The 26,675-nt window shown below is 43.5% G+C and overlaps 1 protein-coding gene across 1 annotated transcript; it reads left to right on the forward strand.

The window, feature by feature from the left end:
* Positions 1-17,622: 17,622 nt before the first annotated feature.
* On the forward strand, positions 17,623-23,008 carry LOC128905856 (ovalbumin-like). Its single transcript, XM_054192437.1, has 7 exons — positions 17,623-17,790; positions 18,417-18,467; positions 19,067-19,195; positions 20,068-20,185; positions 20,613-20,755; positions 20,906-21,061; positions 22,613-23,008. The coding sequence occupies exons 1-7, from the start codon at positions 17,623-17,625 to the stop codon at positions 23,006-23,008; spliced, it is 1,161 nt and encodes a 386-aa protein (XP_054048412.1).
* The last annotated feature ends 3,667 nt before the right edge of the window (positions 23,009-26,675 follow it).

Genomic DNA, 26,675 nt, shown 5'->3' on the forward strand with positions numbered 1-26,675 from the left:
GGAGAAAAAGAGTTGGAAATAACGCTTGCCTTCCCCGCGGGAACAGAACCCCTCTTACTGTAGTATTGTAGTATAATCTCAGCTCTTCGATATTTTCTCCAAGAGGAAAGCCTTCAATATCTAGGGAGGTATTCTTGAAGAAGCATGTAACTTTTCAGATCTTCAGGTGCAGGTACTTCTGCTCACACAACCTGTATGCAAGATTTATATTCAGGATTGAACTTCAAGAGGTAGTTTAGGAATATTTCCCATTGCCATTGAATACCTTGAGAGACAGGGCCAGTGTTTTGATTTTTGTGAGAAATTCTGCCACTGCTATTGAGAATCTGGTTTCTCTATAGGAGTTCTGTGAAATAAACACAGCTATCAAAATAATCTGAATAATCCTTTCTGTTGAACTCACTGGGCCACAATCCTTGAATTGACGCCTGGACAACTTGCAGATAAAATTCTAAACTTCAGCTAAGCATTCTTCTTCCAGGAAGGCATTTGGCCTTCTCTGTGCTACACGTACTATAAGGCTGTGGAGCATACAGACAGTCTACCATTTCTTCATAAATCGTCATCTGCAAATACAACATCTTCCTGACTGATATAATTTCCCATCTTCATTTCAGTGACATATCATTGATTTTGTGAATGTTAATTGGTGGTGTTAATATATTCTAATAAAAGCATTGCAAACTAAACATGTCATTACCTATTTTGGGTTACTGCACCACACAACCTGAAACACAATACAGTGGTAGTGATTACTGACAGAAGTGGTTTAGACTAGGATTTTGACCCTCTTTTCAAAACCAGAATGTACCCATGCATGAAGTCATTAAACAGCTTAGGAATGTTTTTTTAAATTTTGAGCTTAAGCAAGGTAAACCCTACAGCTCCTGTTATTACCTTGAGCTTATCTCCATATAGCACATCAAATAACTAAAGTCTTTGAATTTGTCATTGTATTTCCAGAGAGCTTTGAAAGATTTCCTCTCAGTATCATCAGTGGATATATCAAGGTGATACCTAAGAGAGAGAGCTTCAAAAATGTGAGAAGAGTGTTTGTCTTAAAAGGTGGACTGCTTCAGCTCTCTCGTACTGAGAAGAATCATACAAGGAAATCTTTCTTATTGCCTCTTGATGTGATAATCCTCTAGGGATGTTATTTCCTATTTCACAGTCCTTAGAAGGAAGGTTCTTCAGGTTATAGTTTATCCAATTAAAAAGATTATTAATGGTAATTGCTGAGCTAAGCAATCTCCCTTCTGCTGGGATACACGTGCAGAACTGTAAATTGCAGTATCAGTACTTAAAAAGTGTTTTCAAAAGGAGACACACAGTGGTATTTGGAGCTGCCTCAACCATCTGCAAAGTCAGCATTACATATAACTTGAAATGATGATGCTGGCAGCAGGGAAACACATTTACGTAGCCGCTATGAAGTATGTGGGAGAACTGCAAATACTGGTCTTCCCAAGAAAATGATAAAGGATTAGCTACAGTTAACACAAGTATTCAAGCAAAAAAGTATTTCAGGAGATATGACATTTCAAGGTTTACTGTGTATATTATGCTCTGCTTCCCTTATAGCCAAAAGCAATCAACAGAGTTTTACTACAACTGAAAAAAAAGAAAAAGGCAGGATTTGTAAAATATTGTCCCAAAAAGCTAAGAAGCAGAGCGTATAAGGTTATTAAACAATTATAAAACTGCTATTAAACTGAAATAAGCATGTCTGTCACTCTGCACTTTCTAGGTACGATGAAAATAAAACTATCAACATTTATTACGGAAGTATTCATTACATAACATGAAGAAAAAAAAATCTGTTCTCTTGTATAATTGTTCTGTTGCTTGATGATTATTTTAAAGCAAAGAAATGGATAAAATCAAGGCTGAAATGGTAAGTGGCTTCATAAAACTACACACGAGAGAGCTTTTCAAGGCACAGAGTCCACCTAATATCCTCACTGTTTTAAATTGCTCCATTAGGTGTCAGTAGGGATATGAAGTGACATTTGTAAGTCTTCTGAAATACAGACATCTGTTGAAAACTAGGATTTGGGAGCTTAATGTCGGTTCTAATTTTGTTCTTATTTTAATTTTTATGCAAACAGATGATTCTGATCGATATACTGAAAACGTAAGACCAGCAGCACTGTGCTTGAAACCCAGTATTTTTTTAAGAAAAAGACAGAAATGTTATTTGGTGAAAGTCCAGAGGCATTTTAAGATGCCTGTGCCCAGAACAAAAAAACAATATCACAGTCAAATACTATAGAAAGGACAGAGCTATTTGTTTTATGAAGGAGAAAACGTCCACTGTAGAGGCTAAAATGAGAGGTAAAAGCGCAGATTCAACAAAGTTGAATAAAATCTGTACCTCCTGTATCGATAGCCGGGCCCAGAACCGTGCCTATGTATTGCTGGTCTGGGCCAGCAGGACCTGCTGTCAGGGAGCAGTCAATGTGGCTGCTGCGGCCCCCATGGAAAGCAATTCTGCAAAAAGCAGCAGGGAGGGTGTTACAAAGGCATGAGGGGGGAGAAGCTGTGAAGGGCGCAGACGCTGCCTGCTGCTTCTGAGCTCTGAAGCCCAGCAAGAGTTTAAAAACATGAATCCCAGTTCCCACGAAGTCCAGGTATTGTCAAATAGTCCTTTCTGTTCCATGGTAGCATGACTGAAGTTGCTATGTCAAGAAATTGCCATCTGTCCATCCACTACACTCCATTTTCACTCTATGTGCTATGTTGTTTTGGATACACAGTACCGCTAGCGGTCTGTGGAACAGAAACAGTCGGATGCGATCACATTCTTTTTAATGCTGCATAGGACAGCATTAGAAGCGCTCTGTGGACTAAAGCGTGCCTTTACTTCTCATGTCATTTGCGGAGTGGTTGGAGCTGACACATATCTTCTCTGCCCTTTGGGGAATATAATTATCTGAGACCATTCCACACTTCTCTGCACATTTGACTTGCAAGAAAGGCCTACCTTCTCCTAAGAAAATGAAATCTATGGCTGAAGGCACAAGACTTTGCAGGCAGTATGCTCTAAGCTTAGTCACCAGAGGAAGAGCACTCCGAGACTGTCTTGGACTCCAGAGGCAAAGCTGTCCTGGGCTCCCAAATGATATATGAGAAAGCACTGCATGATGAGTCAAACAGAAAGCTACATACTGACTGGGCAGGATTTGACAGGGAGCAGCGGTTCAGTTTTCTGTTTCTTCAGGCTAGTGAGCTAAGATTCTTCAATCTGCAAAAGAGGCAGCAGAGGGGATTGTCAAGGAGCAGCAGGGGTGAGGCTGCTCGGCAAGGGAAGGGGACCCAGGGCAGCAGGTGACAGCAAGGCCAGCAAGGCAGGGGCCTCCCCGATAAGTCGTTCTGTGCTACAGTTCCCAATGCTACCACCACAGTCCAGTGATTCCCAAACAAGTCTGTAGCAATGAGGTAGGTCAAATATCAAGCCCGGACGTTAGGTTCACACGTCAGGATCTGTAGTGGTCCTAACATGAAAATTGTTGTACATTGAGGAGTTAGTGACCCACATAAAAGTTGACCTGACCAGGCACAGGCGTGTGCTGTGCTGTGTTACGCTGCAGGTATCGTCTGGCTTCCAGGCCTATGCTGTGCTGAGTGTGTCATGTGGCTGCAGGATAAACTTAGTGGGCTAGTCATAATGGAGGTGCTTGTAGATGGTCCTGAACAAGCACATGGGATGGCGCTGCGGGCACATTCCTTGTCTTTATCTTGAAGCAACATGTTTCTATATAAATATACTTCTATTTGACAGTAGAAATGATATACAGAGTTATTTACTTCTAAAAACACACCTATAAAAGCCGTAAAGATCACACCACCAGTGAATGTCTGCATGCACGGGATATGCACAGTGTGCTGTGTCCTGAATAAAGATTCATCCAATGCTGCACAGCTTGGGGTTCCCACTATCTGAAGGGACACAATATTATCTCTGCTATTACCTTTTTCCCTCTCATGTTATCTCCAAGAAATCGCATTCTAATCAGTTTCTTTCTAGTGTCCAAAATGAACACTCGCAGTGGTGCATTACAAAGTCCAGCTCAGTGAGGTTCATGGCCGGGCACAGCCATGCAAGGTAGGAAGGACCACAATCAAGACACTCCGTTTAAATGCTTCTCTCAAGTGAGGGGGTTGTAGACCCTCCCCCCCCCCATGGAGGCATCTCACACCTCTATCACAAACAGTGCTCTGATACAAGGCTGGACAATTGCTTCAGATGTGCCTGAGCCCAGGTAGCCAGACTCCTAGGAGAGGAGAGGAATAATGTTCTCAAAAGCAGGTTTCTGAAGCTCTGGATGACATGGAGACAATGACAGAGATTGACTATTCAGTATCTCTTCTAACACAAAGTTAGTAGAAAGCAGTTAAAAAAAACCACATAGAGGTAGCTGTCAACAAACATGCATCTGAATGATCATAGAATCATAGGGTTGGAAGGGACCTCTGGAGATCATCTAGTCCAACCCCCCTGCCACAGCAGGGTCACCTAGAGCAGGTTGCACAGGAACGCGTCCAGGTAGGTTTTGAATGTCTCCAGAGACTGAGACTCCACCACCTCTCTGGGCAGCCTGTGCCAGTGCTCTGCCACCCTCAAAGGAAAGAAGTTCCTCCTCATGTTTAAGTCGAACTTCCTATGCTCAAGTTTGTGCCCGTTACCTCTTGTCGTGTCCCCGGGCACCACTGAGAAGAGCCTGGCCCCATCCTCCTGACATCCACCCTTTAAGTATTTATAAGTGTTGATAAGGTCCCCCCTGAGTTGTCTTTTTTCCAGACTGAAGAGACCCAAATCCCTCTGCCTTTCTTCATAAGAGAGGTGTTCCAGTCCCCTAATCATCTTGGTAGCTCTCTGCTGCACCCTCTCCAGCAGTTCCCTGTCCTTCTTGAGCTGGGGAGCCCAGAACTGGACACAGTACTCCAGGTGTCGCCTCACCAAGGCAGAGTAGAGGGGGAGGATGACCTCCCTTGACCTGCTGGCCACACTCTTCTTGATGCACCCCAGGATGCCATTGTCCTTCTTGGCCACAAGGGCACATTGCTGGCTCATGGTCATCCTGTTGTCCACCAGGACTCCCAGGTCTCTACACCGAGCTGCTCTCCAGCAGGTCAGCCCCCAACCTGTACTGGTGCATGGGGCTATTCCTCCCCAGGTGCAGCACCCTACACTTGCCCTTATTGAATTTCATAACGTTCCTCTTTGCCCAGATCTCCAGGCTGTCCAGGTCTCTCTGTACGGCGGCACGGCCTCCCGGTGTGTCAGTCACCCCCCCGAGCTTTGTGTCATCAGCAAACTTGCTGAGGGTGCACTCTATCCCCTCATCCAGGTCATTGATGAATATATTGAAGAGGACTGGACCCAGTACTGACCCCTGGGGAACACCACTCGTCACTGACCTCCAACTAGACTCTGTGCCCCTAATCACTACCCTCTGAGCTCTGTCTTTCATCCAGTTATCTATCCACTTTACTGTCCATTCATCAAGCCCACTTTTCCTAAGCTTCCCTATGAGGATGCTGTGGGAGACCGTGTCAAATGCCTTGCTTAAGTCAAGGTAGACCACATCCACTGCCCTTGCCTCATCTATCCATCCAGTCATGCCATCATAGAAAGCTATCAGATTAGTCAGACATGATTTCCCCTTGGCGAATCCATGTTGAGTACTTCCGATAGCTTTCTTTTCCTCCACATGCCTTGAGATGACGCCCAGAATGAGCTGTTCCATCATCTTTCCAGGGATGGAGGTGAGGCTGACTGGCCTGTAGTTCCCCGGCTCCTCCTTCTTGCCTTTTTTGAAGACTGGAGTGACGTTGGCTTTCCTCCAGTCCTCAGGCACTTTCCCTGTTCTCCAGGACCTTTCAAAGATGATGGAGAGCGGCCCAGCAATGACTTCCGCCAGCTCTCTCAGCACTCTCAGGTGCATCCCATCAGGGCCCATGGACTTGTGAATATCTAATTGAACTAATGGATCCCTCACTCGAGCCTTCTCAACCCAAGGGAAGTCTTCTTCTTTCACCGTTACTTCCCCCAATGCCTGGGACTCCTGAGGGTTGGGCCGAGCAGTAAAGACCGAAGCAAAGAAGGCATTCAGTAACTCCACCTTCTCCGCATCCTCTGTCACCATGGCTCCTGTCTCATTCAACAGTGGGCCCACAACTTCTCTGGTCTTCCTTTTGCTTCCAATATACTTGTAGAAGCCCTTCCTGTTGAGCTTGACATCCCTAGCCAGGTTTAATTCCAAGGCGGCCTTGGCTTTCCTTGTTTCATCCCTGCACGCTCTGGCAGCATTCTTGTAATCTTCCCAAGGGGTCAGTCCCTTCTTCCACTTACTGTACACTTCCTTCTTCCACTTGAGCTTTTTCAAAAGCTCCCTGCTCAACCATGCAGGTCTCCTGCATCCCTTGGCCAATTTCTGTCTCTTAGGGATGCACCGATCCTGAGCTTGGAGGAAGTGGTCTTTGAATATCAACCAGCTTCCTTGAGCCCCTTTGCCTTCCAGACCCCTAGCCCACGATGGGCCTCATGGTCAAAGGATGCTGGAGATGATAAAATTTCACATGATTTTAAAAGAACACTGGACAAAACCATGGAAGAGAAATCCACTGAGAGATAATAAATATATAGAAAATACTACCAGCTATTGAACTCCCAAGACTGAAAACAGACAATGTTAGGACACTGACAGCATGACCAGTCTCAGCAGGAGCTTTCCCTTGCACCCTCTGCACATGGGCCCAGGAGCCTGTATTGGGCACTGGTGCCATTTTGGTACTAGGGGTGGTCTTTGTGAGAGAAGGACATGAACTGCCCTCAGCCAGTCACAGCCAATTGCAGCTGACCCTGTAATGGATGAAAAGAACTCATTGTCAAGGCTCTGAGGAGACCTTATAGTGGCCTACCAGTATCTTAAGGGGGCCTACGAGAAAGCTGCTGAGGGACTTTTTAGGATGTCGGGTAATGGTAGGACTAGAGGGAATGGATTAAAACTAGAGATGGGTCGATTCAGATTGGACGTTAGGAAGAAGTTCTTCACCATGAGGGTGGTGAGACACTGGAATAGGTTGCCCAGAGAGGTGGTAGAAGACCCATCCCTGGAAACTTTTAAGGCCAGGCTGGATAGGGCTTTGAGCAACCTGATCTAGTGGGAGGTGTCCCTGCCCAGGGCAGCGGGGTTGGAACTAGATGATCTTTAAGGTCCCTTCCAACCCTAACAATTCTATGATTCTGTGATTCTATGCCAAATCTTCAGACAGTCGGAGGAGCATATAGCACCTCTGCTCAAGCATAATTAAGAAAGGGTGGCAGGAGGTAAGTGAGGTGTTTGGAGAAACAAAACAGAGGAAACACATAGAAGGAGATGTTATTGAGAGCACAGCTGAAGGCACACTCTTGGGAGGAGGTGCGCCATGCCAGAGGAGGCACCTCTGAGGGACTGCAGCCACAGGCAACCCATGCCAGGGCAGTGACACCCCAGAGGGACTGCAGCCACAGGTGACTGACACTGGAGCAAGGACATCCCTGCGGAACTGCAGCCCATGGAGCAGACTAGATCACAGGAAAAAAAGTGAGCAGCAACAACTGGCAGATAGAGACAGTTATACACCAACCCCAACCTCTTGCATTGCCTGCTGCTTCCCCAAAGGGACTGGGAAGTACTGAGTATAACAAGAAAGCTGAAACTAGGAAGTGAAGAAGGAGAGTTTTTTGACTGAAATTTAATGTGGGGAAGGGGTTGAAAGGTCTAAGTGTCTGTTTCATAGTTTGTTACATTGGTTTTTGTCAATACCTGAATCAACAACAAAAAATTTATGTTAATCAGCAAGAAATTACGTGAAACTCCCAAGTAAAGACTGTTGCCCACAACAGAAGCCCATTTCAGCTGAGCCTTGGCTCTTTAGTCCCTGTCTGAAGTACACTGTAGGTGCCTACCTCCAGGTCTGCTTCCTGATGGACCTCAGACCCAGGCCTTGTAGCCTCGTCTCTGGGCCCATCTCTTTTGCTCATAAGCGGGTGACAGGGTTCTGAGTGCACTAATAAGCCTTTAATGGTCCTGACCAGCCACACCTGGACCCTCTGCCCACACCTATGGGCCCAGGAGCTCTAAGTTGTGTCCTGGACCTTCAGTCCTTCTCTGTGCTACATCAGAGGTGTGCCAGTCTCCAGTTCAAACACAGCTGTGCCCATGCCTGGCCAAGGACTCTTAGAGTGACCTTGGCCCTGTCTTGTGATCACTGGACCTGAGCCTAGCTTTGACGTGTGAATTGACTTTGTGGTTTGTCTTTGGACCTGCCTCATAGCCATGACATTGCCTTATGATCTGGACTCTTGGTTAGAGCTGTCTGTGATCTCTGGGCCTGTTCTGCTCAGGTCCTGTGGGACTGAACCTTAGGTTCTCCTGCCCTGCTAGCTGTGGGAGCTCCCTCACCACCTGGTTTGTCTTTTCTTGGGGAGAAGCTGGCCCTTACTGCTCCCTGACAGTGACCTCAGGCCTCCTTGAGCCCTTGGCCAAGCATCGAGGAGCCCGGTCTCTGGTCACGCAGGGCCTTGTCCTTACAAAACTTCCTGATCTCCCCACAGCACCCACAGACCCAGGCTCCCGAGTGAAACCCCTTCCACCCAGCCAGGCCCTCCTTCTCCCCTGGCTTGTGGCCTAGCAGTCTTTAGGGCCCGTTGGGGTGGCCTGACCCCCTCACACAGCCCCAGGCCTCTCATGCCATGTCCCTTTACAGTCTGCTGTCCCTGCCCTCTATGTCCCCTGAAACAGCCACTGAGCCACTCTGGAGCCCAGGCCTCTGTAAGGAGTGAGGATGCACCTTGCTCAGAGGGGAGGCTGCGGTGTCTGAGCCCTGAGGGTGCTGACAGCCCTTGCGGTTCCTGACCTCTCATGGGGCTTCCCCCATGTGGCCCACGGCCCAGGACCCCATGTCAGCCCCCTGGAGCCATGAGCCCAGTGATGCCAGGGAAGGGCCAGTCTCCAGCTCCCCACAGCTCTGCCCTGCCTGGCCACGGGGCCTCTTGATCCTAGCTTGCAGACCAATTTCCTGGCTTGACCTTGGACCTGCCCTGTCACTATGATATTGCCTTATGATCTGAACACTTGGTTGGATCTGGCCACCATTTCAGGGTCTGTTCTGCTCTCCTTGCTTAGGTACCATGAGACTGGGCCCGGGTCAGTGAGGCCCCTGTCCCTCCGGCTCTCGTCCCTGTGGCTCCCATCCCACCCCATCCCACTCCCATCCCACCCCAACTTCTCACTGCTCCCTGACCCTGACCTGGTCTCCCCAGATGGACCCTGGCCCTTGTTCTTCTCTTGCTGTGTCCAGGGCTCTTGATGGACCCTGTTACTGGCATTCGGCTCTGCCTTCCTGGGGTCAGACCTTGTGGTGTGGTGCCAGTTGGTGAGGGCATTGCCCACCCTGGGGTGACACGGCTCCAGCTGCTCCTGGCAGTTCAGCTAATTTTCCACCCACGTTATTGCCTGCTTACTCAGTCTATGTCTCTCTAATCTGGCTACAAAGATTCTCTCAGAGATTATGCTGAAGGCCTTACTAGAGTCAAAGTGTACAATGTTCTCCATTCTCCCCTTGTTTATAGAACAAGCCATCTGTGGTGGTGTGCTCTCCTCTTCCCCCCCGGCTCCTGCTCAACCCATAACCATCTGTGGGAGTTGTGATGAGTTGCACCTGGACTTCTACTCCTCAAGGTTGAGAGATTCCTTGCTGCAACAGATTCTCGGTAAGTGACTATTAGCATGCTAAACTTCGGAATCTTAGCTAAGTAATATAAAGGATTGATTGTGCATATATAATCCTTTAGACATAAACCGTTTACCAAATCTGGGACTAGGATTTGATCCAGACGCACCTAGACTCCTCTCTGAGAAGAAGTTTAGAAAGCAAGGGGGTCCCTTCTGAACCTCGTGACTCAATGGGAGGGTCTCCCTGACAGCCTGTCTGACCCTGTCCTCTATGCAGTAAATAATCAAGCGTACCTTTCCACTGAATCTTGTAAAACACTGCCGCATTGCTAAATCACTGGTTTATATTAATAAATATTTCACTACTTCCCTCTTACGAGTGAAGTTAATCACTCCACCCACAACACCATCACATCCTAGAAGAAAATGAGGTTGGTCAGGAGAGATTTGCCCTTGGGAAATCCATGCTGGCTTTCCCCATCACCTTTTATTCCTTCATGTGTCTTGAAACACTCCCAGGAGGCTTTGCTTCACAGTCTTCTGTAGCAATTTGAACTCGAATACAATTGTACATCAAGGAGTTAGTGATCCACATAACACTTGACATAAGAAAGCACAGGCCTGTCCTGTGCCAAGTGTATAGGTTGGCTTCCCATCCTGTGCTGTGCTGCACGTATCCCTGGGCTGCAGGGTAAACTTCGCATACAAATCAGAAGGAAAGAACCTGTAGGTAGCTTCCACTTGGCATGGGTGATTGCACCACCTGTGTCCTCGTATATATTGTAAAAGGAAGCAGCATGTTTTCATGTGAACATCCTTTTGTTTCACAGTAGAAATTAATAGAATTCTTTTCTTCTTTAGAAAACCCTGCAAGAGCTCTAAAGACCAAAGTGTCAGTGACCATCTATCTGCATGGGACCTGCACTTCATGCCATGCCTTGACTGGTGGTCTGTCCAGTGCTGCACAACTTGGGGCCCCCTGCGTTTGAGGGAATGTAAGGTTATCTATACTATCCTCTTTTTCCTTTTAATGCTAGCTGCAATAAATGTTATTTTAAGCAGTATCTTACAGAGTTTGAGTGCCTTTCTTAACACAGATCGTAATGAAGACTAGCCCTAGTGCGTTGCAGCAGTGCACTACACCTTTTCAGTGACTGCAGAGCCCTGTAGTCTCCTGAATTCTCCTCCATTCCCTTTCTGAAAATTAGTCAGTTTTCCAAATCGTCAGGAACCTTCTCCAATCACCCTGACTTTTCCTTAGTCTTCTTTTTGCTGTTCTACCTAAAGAAGCTTTTCTTACTGCCCTTCACATCCCTTGTCAGTTTCCCCTCCAGCAGTATTTTCGTTTCTCAAATTCCATCACTGCATGCATGGGAAAAGCTTCTTTACTCCTGCCAGGTGGATTGTCCTTGCTTCCACCTCTTGTGCACTTTCTTTTTGTATTTGAGCTCAGTCAGAATGAAGGCACCTTCATCATCAGAGACAGCCTGTATATTGTTTCATTAGCAGGGTATGTGGCACATATGGGAGCAAGTGATAACCTTTGCAAGTAGGTGAGGCTAAAACTCATTCAATCACGGTGAGGAAGAACTTAAGATTCTGGGTCAGATACTCCCATCCAACCTGTTGCCGGCCTGTGGGATGTGACCATTGAAAGTTATGCCATGAAAGCCACATCAACCTATGTCAGATCAAATATTTGTGGGGGAGCATTAAGAAAACATCATTTTTACAATGAAGGCTAAGACCATGTCAAGTTAAAATGAATGTGAGACCTTATATCAGGGAGTGTAATGATAGGACAAGGGGTAACTGTTTCAAACTGAAGAAGGGTAGATTTAGATTGGATATTAGGAAGAAATTATTTACTGTGAGGGTGGTGAGACACTGGAACAGCTTGCCCAGGGATGTTGTGGATGCCCCATCCATGGAGGTGTTCAAGGCCAGGCTGGATGAGGCTTTGAGCAGCCTGGTCTAGTGGGAGGTGTCCCTGCCCATGGCAGGGAGCTTGGAACTAGATGATCTTTAAGGTGCCTTCCAACCCAAACCATTCTATGATTTTATGATTCTATGATATGGGATATCCCAATGACAGTCAAGCCATGACAAACACCTCTGACACAATCTGTGTGAAAGCAAGGCAGCATTGCAGGCAACAGTGTCAGTCTCTTCAGAATAGCACAGTGCTGCTGTAGAAAGATGCCAGGTGGGCTGTGATCTCCTGTCTGGAGGAGCTTGACCAGACACCTCATTTTCTTTGGCCCAGTCCATGGAACAACTGAGGGAGAAACCATTATCGAGAGCTACAGCACCAAGATCTGCAATGACAATCAGTTAAGACAGCCAGCTGCAGGCACTCTGGGTAAAATGACTTCTTTCTCTGAGAATGGCTGCTTCTGCCCCTCATGGAAAGGCAGCTTCCAGATTCACAATGTGGAATGAAGACAAACACAAAACAATTAACATGCTCCTTCCTACTGGCAAAAGAGCAGGAACAAGGAGAACAAAATCTCAAGTTCTGCGTAGGTTTTTGTGATTGGATGGTCTATGAGCTGACCTGGACTTCATATCCTTTTGGATAAAAAGTGCCTTTTATGTTCTCAGGTGTCCAAGTCTCAGGTACTCAAGAATCTGTTGGTTTAGGGACAGCTCCACAATGAAATACCTGGCAGAAGAAAGGGCAGCAGAGCCTTAGCCGACCTCTTTCTTTGGACAAGCATTGTCAAACAAGGACATGTGACAGAATTGTTTGTACTGCTTTGCACAGTTGTGCCAATTGTACCAGGTAGCTTTCCAACTGCAGGAAGGTTTGCTTACTCTCTCTAGACCCCATGTCAAGCAGACTATACAAGACCTTTTGTGTGTTGACGCTATCCCGAGGGCCTGTTCTCATCCAGATCTTCATTTGCTCATGGGTAGATTCTGCTGTTTGGAACTGGCCTTGCAATAACCACCAGTTTGAGCACAGAAAACCAAAGCGGGGTTCTAGGAAAGACAGCAGCATGTCTTTCTCATACACTGTCAAAACTGACCTTATCCTCCACGTCTTTGCTTATTGTGGGCGTGTTCTGAACCTGAAACTACAATTCTTGGAGAGAAAACATGGCTCTTGTATAACTCATGAAACAAAGCTCTGCATCAAACACATACAAAACTGTTGTGCAGGTCTGGAAACGGGACACTACACCAAAGTCAAATTCACCAGGTATAAAAAACACCTCTGGGATCATTTTTATTCATGGGTGGATAATCCAGCACTTGCTCTTGTTAAATTTTATACAGTTGGTGATTGCTCAGCTCTCTAGTCTATCCAGATCTCTCTGTAAGGCCCCTCTACCCTTGAGGGAATCCACAGCTCCTCCTATTATAGTATAGTATCATCAGCATATGCCCACTTTGGCATGTTCTCTTCATCCCCTTCACCTTCAGCTTCGAAGGACTCCTGATAACCATTATTTTGTGGACATGAACCTTAAAAGCAAAGCAAGGTGTGATACACTCTCTGTAATGCTCGGGGTCTGGGCACACCTCCCAGGATTTTATTATATGCCAGATATTCTCCTGGCCACCTAGCACTAGAAAGCACTTCTGCCTTTCCTTATGTCTGTGGTACCACCTTACCTCCTGAGCTACACAAATGAAATGGGGACCCACTCTGCCTGTGGATACAAAAGAGGGAATGTGGGTACTTGTTTAAGCGTTCAGTGCCTTGGCTCACTGCTACACCTAACTGTTGGGGAAGAAACACCCTGCTGTTATTCACCACTCTTAAGACAGGTTATGGTGAAGTGTTAATAAAAACATTTATTCATAACATCCAAAGAAGGCAACACACTGAACTATATTAATAAAAAAATGTAAGTAATTAAATAAATTATATAATTATATTATATTATATAATTATATATGCCAAGGTTAATTTGGAAACCCTTACTGACCTGACCTGGTGTCTGCTCAGACAAAATCCCTGACAGTTTTGGCCACAGTGGATAACATGCCCCCTTCCTGTAGTGGAGAGTCTCATAAGACAAAAATTATTCAGGATCCTCCGTCTGACATCTCAGCCAAGGATAGGGCTTCTCCCAGAGAGTTTCCATTAAAATACCACCATATTCTCCTAGTTTCACGAGGCTTACTCACCCTTTGAACTCAGGGGAGGGTGAGCGAGGAGTTGAGGTAGTAGCTGAGGTGCCCAGTCCCCTGGCTGTATCCTTGTGACATGCTCTCAGACCAGGCCTCTAGAGAGACTTCTTACTAGAACTGCATCCTTACTGCCTCCCTCTCAAGGAGATCTTCAGCCATTCTTCTCAGCTATGATAGCACTGTCTTAATGCTTTAAAGTATCTGGAAGCGTCCCTTTGAGGCTGGCTGTCTTCTCCAGCACCTGGCTGGCTGCTAAACTGTTCCTTGCCTCAGTGAGAGGGAAAACCGTCCTTTTCTTTGCTATTTCACCAGGATGTTTCAGTATGGGAGGACCACCTAGTCCACATTGATCTGTATATTAACAAATGGATACGAAGAGCTAAGTAGAATACATGTACAAAACTCGTTACTGATGTTTGATTGACCAGATGATGGAGATTTTTGATTAACAGCACACTTGGAAGGCGCATTCTCTATTCCCTTTCTCCATCAACATACTATTACATATTTTATAGGTAGGGATAACATTTTCTGAGAAGCACTTCTACCATCAGAAAAAGCAGACAAGCTTTTTAGGCTTTGTTAAAGGCTGAAACAGAAGCAGTAGGCCTGACTTAAAAAAAAAAAAGTGAAAAGAATTATTCTGTGCTTAATCACAGATACGTATCTGTCAGACTATCTATCTGTGGGGAAAACAAAAAAAACCCAAACAAAACCGAACAAAACCACTTGGCTGATATCTGTGGAGAGGTCTAAAAAAAAATAACACTTCCACTACAATCTTGTCTTGCTTAAGTCCTCAGATTGCCTTGGTGACAACAACTCGGCAAGGAGAATGTAGATTTCTGTGGCACGATTATTTTCACAGGAGGAAGCAGGCTGAGGCAAAGAAAACTTCACTGTCTAAACTTTTGAGAGCAGTACAGCCAGCCTACCTCTTCTCCTTAACAGAGATCACAGTCATCTCCATGTATGTTCTAAGGAATTATGTCATACTGCCTTTTGGATTCCCTCCCCCCCGCCTTTTTTAAAATCACATAGTGCTTTATAGAGGTCAGAATGGTTTCCTTACTGTTTGTCCATTCCATTATTTCAATACAGAACAATAGCTTTTATAGCTGAAATGCTTTTATAACAGAAATATATTTGCTATTGTATATTATGATTGTCCTACGGACCATGAACGCTCCTTTAGCTGGATTTCACAGTTCCTCTGTCATCTGCCAGGCCATTAAGTTGCCCATGGAAGATCTGAGAGATACATTGCAAGTGCATACAACAAACACATTTGGAATTTACTACTTTTTACTTTGTCTGGGGCTATGTTTTACTATTACTCCTCGAGAATAAAATAATTGGTTATAAAACCTTCACACTCATCAAAAGATCTTTTTTAAATATCCCAACTTTTCAAACAAAATGTGCCTGCTTTTGACTTTCATCTCAATTGGTTTTCTCACATGCACCCTTCTTTATTTCTCCAGTTTTGTTCATAGAATAATAGGCCAAGTCCTGTTGTCACTTATCTGCTGTGTAGCAACGCTCAGCTGCATTTCGTACATTCAAAAAAGGACCAACTGAAAGACAGTTCTGGTCTGTTACTACAACCATAATAAAAATTGACTAATTATTGTCAGATTGACTAATAACTTCTAATTATGCTTTCCATTGCCAAGGTTATTCACATTTTTTGTTTTTATTAACATCCCAGTATCTCGTTGCAAATGAGGCATAAAGGAACGTGAGCATTATTTCCCGGTCTTTTCTCTAGTCCAGCAGTCCTGATGTACTGGTGGAAAACGCTTTGTTATACAGAATAAAAAAACTAATATTTGCTTGCCCTTCAATCAAAAATGGATCCATTGAAACGAAAATCTGACCTAATCCCATTAATTTATTCTTATGGTGTCAAAGGTCAAACTTCTGAAGAGCAGCAGCAGGTGGGTCACAATCCAGACTGTATAAATTCCCAAGGGCTCAGCCAGTCTATCTACACACAGCTGGAAAGCTGTATTGCCTTTGGTGCTGAAGCTCTAAAGGTAAGCATTTCTCTAGGAAAATTAACCTTCGCACTGTATTATTTCTTGCTTATGTCTAAACTTAAAAAGAGAGCAATTATTGTGTTGTGTTTGGTATCTTTAAGGACAGAATATTTACAAATCTCCTCACCTGTGTGTATGTGTTCTACACTATGTTATTATGTGTAAAACCTGAGTATTTGTTTTCAGGACACTTTTTTAAAGTTTATTCTTTGCACTTAAAATATTATTTTGCACTTAAAATATGATTTTATTTCAGAGCAGCCTATCCTCTCATTCAGTATCTTTTAAGTTTGATTTTGGCAGCCAAAGAGTAAGTTTGCTTGATTGACCTCTGGTTCAACAGAGTGCACTGAGAGCACAACTGTGGCATTCAGTGAATTTGCTAGGTTTATTTTAGTTTCTTTAGCTTTTCATGAAATTTCTCTAATAGTTGCATCCCTGGAAAATACATCTGGTCAACACTATACAAGATAAAAATGTGTGGGGGTGTACAGACTTACATTTTTACCATAATCTATAAATGGGAACTTGTATACAGAAAGGAAATTGAGAGAAATGTGTATGTGAGTGTATGGGTATACTCACAAGCATGGTCACCCAAAACCTTGGTGGAGTTTAATACTCCAAAGACAAACACGTCATCCTAGCATTAAGCACTTACATAAGGGGCTGGATTTTGGAAGACAACAAACTTTCATAATTTTTATAAATCACAGGAAGGAAACTAGATTCATGCTGACCTCAACAGTCGTGCTTTATATAAGCACAGTGGCTACACAGGACTTATACTGTCCAGCACTTTATAGCAGCCTCAGACAGAAACAAATACAAAGCTTTTACTGGTCTATGTCACAAACAAATATCCAGTGCTGTAGAATAGAAATGCAGACATTTAACAGTGCTGTATTATAGCAGACATTACCATTTTATCATGTCTGCATTTCTATTCTATCTGAATGTTACTAACAAAATTTAATTTCTCAGACAGGTTATAATGTAGCATATATATATATATATTTAGGCAAAGGGTGGAATATGAATTTTGTGCATCAGTCGCTCTCCTAGGCTAGGTGACCTTAGACAAATTATATTGCCTATCCATGCTTCCATTACTAAAACAAGGGTAAAGACACAAGCCCTCAAAGATCTACTGACAGTAAGTACTGTGCAACAAACAGATATTTTACTGCACTATTTATTTTTAGAAAATAAAAATAGTCAGCCCCCCCCTGCTTTTACTTATATCTGTCCAAGCCTAGAGCAAGTCTACTGAATTTTGCACTTTAAATTTCCAGCTTTGCAAGTATATCAAAGACAGATCGTATTTTCTTGTTTTCATCAAAGGTACTACAAAGTACGAAGGAATGCTAGTCTTCACTAAATGAAAATAAGTACAGGCAATTGTTGTTTTACTGCTTGGAAAATGTAAACAGAAATCACATACAGATTTAAGACCTCTGAGGAACTTTACTGCCAAAAAGGCAACTGAATATAAATTCAGAAATAAACAGATTTATGAATATAGAGTTTCTAACATGCATGAGAGGTGAGCATAGCAATAGGCATATTACCACAGAATCACTTCAAAACTACTTCTTTATACTTCATTGCCTAAAAACTACTATTAAAGTGCGTTGTGCTGTGTTTGTGCGGTATTCCATCATTGCATTGTCATTGTACTTCTGCTGTTTGGTCTAGACGATACAGGTTCCACAATGGGCTCCATCGGTGCAGCAAGTGCGGAATTTTGTTTTGATGTATTCAAGGAGCTGAAAGTCCAGCATGTCAACGAGAACATCTTTTACTCCCCCCTGACCATCATTTCAGCTCTGTCCATGGTCTACCTCGGCGCAAGAGAAAACACCAGGGCTCAGATTGATAAGGTGAGGCTACAGTTCAGGATTTAAACCTTCCTGCTGCTCAACAGAGCCACAGCACTTCATTATATGATAATGTCCCTTGTGTAGCTCAGAAGCTAAAAAATCTGGATCCAGAATTATCAAAAGCTGCAGACGCCTCAAACTCCCGTAATGTTAAACAAATGCATCAGCCTTGAAACTGGAAGAAATTTTAATTTTATCATTGTTAGCAGTAGGATTCTCACAGAGAACACCACATTACAGTGGTCATTTGTTTAGAGTAAGGAAAGTAGATAAAATCTCCAGGGAAAGAGCCAAAACATGTCTCTAGACTGCAAAATGTTTCACATGAGTTTCCTATATCTCTCACTTCCTTCAAAGAGGGTGTCTGCCTTGTTACCTGGAAGAAAGTATTATTAATAGCACACACTGGAGCTGATTTCTAGATGTTCAATAGAAAAAGAGATCATCTAAGCAGGCAACAGTAGGCACAGCTATTCACAGATGGTGCAGACGGATTGCACCTTTTGAGTCATCCAGTTTCTCACTTACCCAATAGGTTTACTTAAAACATCATGTGTTAATCTCAGTTGCATAATCTTTTTTTTTGTCATACCTGTTATTTCAACTGCTGTTATTTTCAATTACAGGTTTTTCACTTTGATAAAATCTCGGGATTTGGAGAGACTACTGAAATTCAGGTACAGAAATAATTGCATGTCCTTCTCTATGTCACTTTCTCCTAGGAGCAAAATCCAGCAGTTAAAGCAGTCTCTTAGCAGTTCCAGCCCCTCTCCGATGAGCAGCTAGTGCTCTGCATCCAGCACTTGGGGGCTTGGGGGAACACTTCGTTCGTACGAATAGGGAAGCGAGGTGACGAATGATTCGGAACAAGCATAAGACAAAACCCAGCACCATAATATTGGGCAAATAAGGAAAACTATAGATATTTCTATGCTTAGGCAAGGTAGCTGGATGTTCCTGGTTAAATGGGACTGGTTGGGAATGGAGGAAAGCCTACCCGATCTGCTGAAGCTAGATTACTGTAGCGGGTAATTAAGAGTCCCCCTGAGAGAGGCATGAGGAAATTACAGTAGAAAAACAGCACAAAATTGTATATATTAGAAAGTTACTACATCAGTGTAGTTATAGCAACAAGACATACAGGATGAACAACAGTTTTGTATGCAGAATTGTCTGAACTACTCTACTCTTCTCATATAGTATGAAAAAACTACTAAGTACTAAAATTAGAATAACATCATCTATCTTTTTATTTGTATTCATGCCAACCATTCAGTGCGGCACATCTGTAAGCGTCCACACTTCACTTAAAGACATGTTCACTCAAATCACCAAACCAAGTGACAATTACTCAGTCGGCTTTGCCAGTAGACTTTACGCTGAAGAGACATACCCAATCCTACCGGTGAGTTGCTCTAAGATCTGTTCTGAATGTTATTTCCATGTCAAAATTGTACTATTCTGTAATGCAAAAGCACTGTCAGAAGTCTACATTCTGCTAAAGAAATATTCTTCCGTATTGAAGACAGGATCCATGACTTCTCTCTGTCACAGCCCTAAATCTCTACAGCCTTGAGAAAAAATGTGCCAAGCTAAAAAGGTGTTTGTGCGAAGTACAATCATGATCCAATCATGTCAAGGTATAATTAAAAAAGGTAACTTTTGCTGGAAAGAGTGAACTCCAAGTGTTTTCTCAACTTGTAAAACAAACCTGAAAAATAACTTCAGGTTCTCAAAAATATCCCAAGTTTTCCCATTGAAAGTAACATTTAATTTGAAATTAAAGGAAAATACCATTGCAAAATAAAAAGTTTAAAAGTGGGCAAAACAAAAAGCCCATGATACTTCAACTGAAATGAAGTGGAACAGGCTGCCCAGGGAAGTGGTGGAATCGCCATCCGTCGAGGTATTTAAAAGGTGGGTAGACGTAGTGCTTAGCAACATGGTTTAGTCATGGTTTTTGTCAGTGTTACGTTGATGGTTGGACTCAGTGATTTGAAAAGTCCCTTCCAACCTAGACAATTCTATGATTCTATGATTCTATGAATGCCATTTTGGATCAAACTTAGTTCTGGAAAATATTTTAAAAAATGTGAGCATATGCTCTTCTTTTAAGAAATGAATGTCAAATCTTAAGATGCTTATGAACTAGAATCATGGCTTACCAATTAGCTTTAATAAGCAGATTATTCATATCTGTTAACTACAGTCTTGCATTTCACATTTGCAAAATGCTTTGACATTCTGATCTGAAAAATGCGTACTCTTCCTTTGCAGGAATACTTACAATGTGTGAAAGAACTCTATAAAGGAGGCATGGAAACCATCAGCTTCCAAACAGCTGCAGATCAAGCCAGAGAGCTCATCAATTCCTGGGTTGAAAGTCACACAAATGGTAAGAGCAAGCCAAATATCGGCTACCTTCTTTATATAGACATTGCCTTTCAACTTGGGTTTGAAGCAAGAAGTATTTATGCTTACTGTTTGGGTTGGAGACCATCCTGGGATAAAAGGTTCCAGTGGCTCTTCCCATTGTCACAAAATATACAGGTTTACTCATTTCGTAACAAGGAAATCTCTGGGTCTTACATCTCTCATTAGAATTCTTTACAAAGAGGAAACAACAGCTATTCCCAACACTAGTGAGCAAATCCACCTTGGAAGTACAAGATTACAGCTGCAAAAACAAAACAATGTCCCTGTCCTGTATCTTCCCCCCACAGATTCTATACCCTTGATTTAACATTGGGATTTCCAAGTAAGAAGTGTTATACACAGATGTGTTACATACACGTGTTTTCTTTCCCTATGCATTCTTAAAGGAATGATCAAAAATATCCTTCAGCCGGGCTCTGTGGATCCCCAGACTCAGTTGGTCCTTGTCAATGCCATTTACTTCAAAGGAATGTGGGAGAAAGCATTTAAGGATGAAGACACCCAGACAATGCCTTTCAGAATGACTGAGGTACATGGGCATACATGTCATCTTCTACAATTTATGGAGAGTAGACAAGTTGTTATACAAGAGCAATCAGTAGTTTTAACCATAAGTAGACATTTCTACACTCTAAGAATAATCTTTGTGAAAACTGTATTATCTTATTTTGTTTTGCAGCAAGAAAAAAAACCTGTGCAGATGATGTATCAGATTGGTTCATTTAAAATGGCAGTGGTGGCTTCTGAGAAAATGAAGATCCTGGAGCTTCCATATGCCAGCGGGGAGCTGTGCATGTTGGTCATATTGCCTGATGATGTCTCTAGCCTGGAGCAGGTATGGCCCTGGCTGTTGGGTTTCAGAAAACCATAAACACAGTGATATTTAGATGCTGCAAAGCCCTTCACAATAAAGTTATCCTAAAACACTTCACCAGCACAGATCTGAACAGTGGCAACATGGGATTGTTGCACAGAGGCGTGCAGCTGTCTCAGTGGTCCTGCAATAGTTTGTGCTGAGCATGGGTTGCTTAAGGAACTGCTTTGGTGGGTTAGATGATAGTGGTAACTGCAGAACAGATTCTTCTCAGCTAAGCAGCTGTTACTCCAGCACCTTGAGCACCAAAGTTTTTATATCTCCATTCCTGCACTCTAAGGAGCTTTCTGGGAAGTTCATGATAGCTTTACTAGTTGTAATTATTGTTTGGTTTGGCAGTGCTCAACATGCTTCCTTCATACCTTCAAAAATTAAATTATCTAAACTTAGGGTACAGCAAAGGGCTACAAAGATGATTAGGGGACTGGAACACCTCTCTTATGAAGAAAGGCCGAAGGATTTGGGTCTCTTCAGTCTGGAAAAAAGACAACTGAGGGGGACCTTATCAACACTTATAAATACTTAAAGGGTGGGTGTCAGGAGGATGGGGCCAGGCTCTTTTCAGTGGTGCCCGGGGACAGGACAAGAGGTAATGGGCACAAACTTGAGCATAGAAAGTTTCACCTAAACATGAGGAGGAACTTCGTTCCTTTGAGGGTGGCAGAGCACTGGCACAGGCTGCCCAGAGAGGTGGTGGAGTCTCCATCTCTGGAGACATTCAAAACCTGCCTGGATGCGTTCCTGTGCAACCTGCTGTGGGAGACCCTGCTGTGGCAGGGGGGTTGGACTAGATGATCTCCAGAGGTCCCTTACAGCCCCTCCCGTTCTGTGATTCTGTGATTCTGTGATCTAAAAACTGAATATGAGGGGTACTGGAATGGTTAAAGCAATTTTAGAAAATAAAATGTACTCGACATACTACTGTTGATATGAACAGAATACAGACATGTGATGTTGTCGTTAGCAGGACAGTAGTTAGTCTGAATAGGAAAAGCTATGTAATAAATGAGAGTTCATTGAATGATTGTACACTAACTCAAAGAATTTAAATTATAAAAATGAAGAGGCATTTGAACACAGCTAAATTTCCTCAGTAATAACTGATAGTAGAGGTATTAGTAATTGGTTAGCACGAACACCTTGTTACTTGGAGGTCTGAAATACAGATAGAGCTTACAACTCAAAAGCACAGAACAATTTTTGGAATATATTTCTGAAGTAAAGATGATAAATAGGGAAAAGCTTTAGGTGAAATTTGCTGATTAGCCATCTCATTAAGAAAATTAATCGGCAGTGAGCGTATTAAAGAAATAGAAAGCAGGACAGAGCAGAGAAGAAAGAGTCACAGTTTGATTTCCTCTCCTAGATAGATTAATGTGTATATACCCGGAAAAAAATGCCATGCCAAGAGCAGTCAGTTTAAAAGAGAAAAAAACCACCACTGGTACTGCACTGCCACAAAGAAAGTTGTGCTCTCATCCCAGAGTTCTCAATTTGCTTGTGTCCTTGCAGCTTGAGAATTCACTCACCTCAGAAAAACTCATGGAGTGGACCAGTTCTAGTACGATGGAAGAGAGGAAAATGAAAGTGTATCTTCCCCGCATGAAGATCGAAGAAAAATATAACCTCACATCTGTCTTAATGGCCTTGGGTATGACCGACCTCTTCAGCTCATCAGCCAATCTCTCTGGCATCTCTTCAGCAGAGACCCTGAAGATTTCTGAAGCAGTGCATGAAGCATTTATAGAAATCTATGAAGCAGGCAGTGAGGTGGTAGGCTCAACAGGAGCTGGGACTGAGGTCCCAAGTGTCTTTGAAGAGTTTAGGGTTGACCACCCTTTCCTTTTCTTGATCAAGCACAACCCAACCAACAGCATCCTCTTCTTTGGCAGATGTGTTTCCCCTTAAAGAGGAGAAAGCTGAACGAATTTCTGTCCCTCACTGCAAGGCCCAAAGCACTGCAGTATCAAGGGTAAAAAGAAACGCATATTTTCTAAAACTGGAAGGCTTTATTTTAAAAAAAAAAGTTAAGTCAGAGAAATTATGCCATGAAAACAGAGGCCCTTTGCCTTTACTTTCTGGAGAGTAATATTATTTACTCATGGATGAAGAGTTAAGGGAATGAAAATTGGACCCAAAGAAAGCATGATCATGAACAGAGATGTTCCTGGTGAAACAGGAAAATGCAGCCTTCTAATTAAGCCAGGTTTCTCTATGGCCAAGCTTCACGGTGACTCCTCTGGAATTAGTCACTTGAAAGCTCCTGGATTAAACTGTCACCAACCATTCCCCCTCTGACAAGGCAACGGCTTTTCTTTGTGCTCCTGATACTGCAAGGCTCTTCCTCACTTCCTAAAGATGCATTACAGAAATCTTATAATTCATGTTTCTCCTTAAATCTTTTTGGCTCAATTGTCATGACCAAATATGGCATGTTACTATTGAAATTGTCTTCCATGTATCCATATGTAATGGGCCTTGCGGATGTACTCTTTTCCTCTTTTAATAATAATAAAAATATGTTTAAGCAAATGCATTTCATTTTGAGTATTTCAAGTGCACCTGGGACAGGGTAATCTTGGTTATACATACAAACTGGGGACGAGAGGCTGGAGAGCAGCCCTGCGGAAAGAGATCTGGGGGTTCGGGTTGATGGCAAGTTGGATATGAGTCAATGGTGTGCTCTGGCAGCCAGAAGGGCCAACTGGAGAGCATCAAGCACAGTATAGCTAGCTGGTTGAGGGAGGGGATTGTCCCAGTCTAGACTGCACTGGTACAGCCCCACCTCGAGTACTGTGTGCAGTTTTGCACACCTCATTGTAAGAAGGACATCAAACTATGAGAGTGTGTCCAGAGGAGGGCAACCAAGATGGTTAAAGCTCTCGAGGGCAAGACTTAGAAGCCGTGGCTGAGGTCACTTGGTTTGTTCAGCCTGGAGGACAGAAGGCTGAAGGGTGACCTCATTGCAGTCTACAATTTCCTCAAGGGGGCCAGCACAGGGGGAGGTGCTGATCTCCTCTCTCTGGTGACCAGCAATAGGACACAAGGAAATGGAATGGAGCTGCATCAGGGGAATTTCAGATTGGACATTAGGAAAAGGTTCTCCACTGAGAGGGTGGTCCTCACTGGAACAGGCTCCCCGGGGAAGTGGTGATGGCACCGATCCTGTCAGAGTTCAAGGAGCGTCTGAATGATGCTCTTAGTCATATGGTTTAGTTTTAGGTAGTCCTGTGAGGAGCAGGGAGTTGGACTCGATGATCCTTATGGGTCCCTTCCAACCTGAGATATTCTATGATTCCTTTATCAGAGTTGATTCACTGATTACAGAGAGATGAGGAATGAGAGTCTGTCCTAACCCTGGGCTAAATTACAATATTGAGACCAATTTTCTTCCAGGAAGGGACCGGCATGACTCATAATCCCTCATGCACGCAACTCAAACTAGTGAGATATAAAAGTTTCAGCACAAACCATGATTCACCCAGTCTCTCTGAAACAGGAGTTGATAAGCTGTTTGGAAGGCAGCTGGATACATGCAGAATCTACACTCCGCTGAAGCACAACACTGCTGCAGAGAACACACAGAAATGTGAAACGGGAAGGAATTTTCTAGTTATCTTTGTGGTGTGTTTATAAAGCTTTATAGGCTCTTATTTTGTAACTAAAGAGCATCATCATGCTAAGAGAAGCAACGTCTATGGCAAGTTATAGTTTCTCTCTGGAATGAATTATTCTTCCCTTTGTCACTGAAGCAAGAAAGGTAACAGACCCTGTGAGGAACTGCCACAGAGAAGTACCAGAAGAGTGAAAGAGGTGGGACAAAGGTTTTTGGGGGTGAAGTTACTGCAAGAAAGCTAAGCTCTTTCCTGAATCCTGTATGCACAGCATGGCACCAGTGCTGGATGGTCTGCAGTGGGGTGTTTTTTCACTTCCACCACAGAGTATTTTGCTTGTTCTACTTTTTTCTTCTCCCCTGCCTCCAACCCACAAGATAACACATACTTTGGCAAGACCTAGGGGGCATAACTTGCTGGTGGCAAACATGATCTTGCAAAAGGAGGAAGATAACATGTCACCACCTTTACTGGCATATAAATAGTTCAAATATTTTCCTTCACTTTCCCGTATCTTAGTTGATTGCTGGTCAGGAGATAACGAATGGGGAAATTTATTGCAAGAGAGCTAACAATGCGTTTACTGTTGTCCTGGAGTTTCTGTTGATCTGTTCATGGAAATAGGGCACCTAAAATCCTCCAGGCACAATTTTAAGCATATTTGTTCTAAAACTGCACTATTTCTAGGCCGTTGTAGTTCTTATCAATTAAAACATACTTCTTCACAAACAGAAGACTCAAAGAAGTACATCTGCTTCTGTATGTAGACGGATCAATTCATTGCTACCTCCTGATTTCTGCTGACTTCTCCTGCCACCACAGCAATGAGCAGCCTTATTCTTGTTTTCAGTAGTCACCTCTTTAACCAGCTGTGCAGTCCATCCATCTCGAATACACAAATGGAAAAAAAAACCACACGCATTCTCAGTCCTATGTTTTCAGAGACTGAAACCATTTTGGGACTTAGCAAATCATACACCCAAGTAAGGAATGGATGCTGGAGTCCCCAAGTCTCAGACAGAGAAATATTTCTCTAATAGCTAAAAGCTTCATGAGCCTTCCACACCCGAGGCACTGTAGCTTCTGTAATAACAGGTACCTAAAGAACAGGCCTCCAAAGGACAGGCCTGGATGTAGCCCCAAGTTGGGTTACAGATATCAGACCTCCATCACCCATTATGGAACAAGTCCTCTCCTTTGTGCCAACAGAGGAGGCTACGGCTTCTTCTCTCCATCCCCAAAGAAGCAAAATTGTCAGCACCATGTCCCACGGACTTTGGCTCTCTGCTGTGTACAGGTGGATTACCCTCTCTTTTGCCCCCAATATTTCCCTCAGCACAAGTATAGAAGAAGGCTCAGCCTCACAGCTTTAGACCTGTCATAAGAGGCTTTTACTGCTCTACCACTACACCCCATATATATTTGTAATTTCAGACGTACAAAGAGACACAATTAAGTCAAAGGATTAGTGAGTTGTGCAGATACAAGACCACACTTGTTTCCTTGCCTGCAGTCTTAAATGGGAAAGTAATTCATGTAATTAATTTCCACAAAGATGACAGAATTTGACCCTGTGGCCCTAGTGTTTATTCTAGTGCTAATTCTTCAAATACATAAGAATGTAAGTCAGCTCAGTTGAACAAAGGCAGTTATTTGCAAAAGTTGGTCTCCTGAAGTTCACAGAGTTAGAGAGTAACTTGGGTTGGAATGGGCAGCTGGCAGTCATCTAGTCCTAACTTCAAAGATATACCAGGTTGCTCAGGACCCTTCCCAGTCAAGTGTTGCACACCTTTAAGGTTGGAGAATCCACAACGTTCTGACTAATTTCATTTTAAACAAATCCAAATCTCACTAATGTAGAAGTAGTGTAAGCCACTCAGACAGCTTAGCCTTCTCTCACCAAAGCTTCTCTCACTTAGCTTTCTCTCTTGGCCACATGAGAATGAGCCTCACCAGTTCCT

Source organism: Rissa tridactyla, chromosome 2 (genome assembly GCF_028500815.1).
Source record: "Rissa tridactyla isolate bRisTri1 chromosome 2, bRisTri1.patW.cur.20221130, whole genome shotgun sequence".
In the NCBI taxonomy this organism is placed as follows: domain Eukaryota; kingdom Metazoa; phylum Chordata; class Aves; order Charadriiformes; family Laridae; genus Rissa; species Rissa tridactyla.

Excerpts from the sequence above, each read along its gene's own strand:
- LOC128905856 (XM_054192437.1), top strand. The coding sequence starts at position 17,623 with ATGGGCTCCATCGGTGCAGCAAGTGCGGAATTTTGTTTTGATGTATTC. Across the intron at positions 20,756-20,905 it reads TGCCTTTCAGAATGACTGAG|CAAGAAAAAAAACCTGTGCA; the intron begins GTACATGGGCAT and ends TTTGTTTTGCAG. Across the intron at positions 21,062-22,612 it reads ATGTCTCTAGCCTGGAGCAG|CTTGAGAATTCACTCACCTC; the intron begins GTATGGCCCTGG and ends GTGTCCTTGCAG.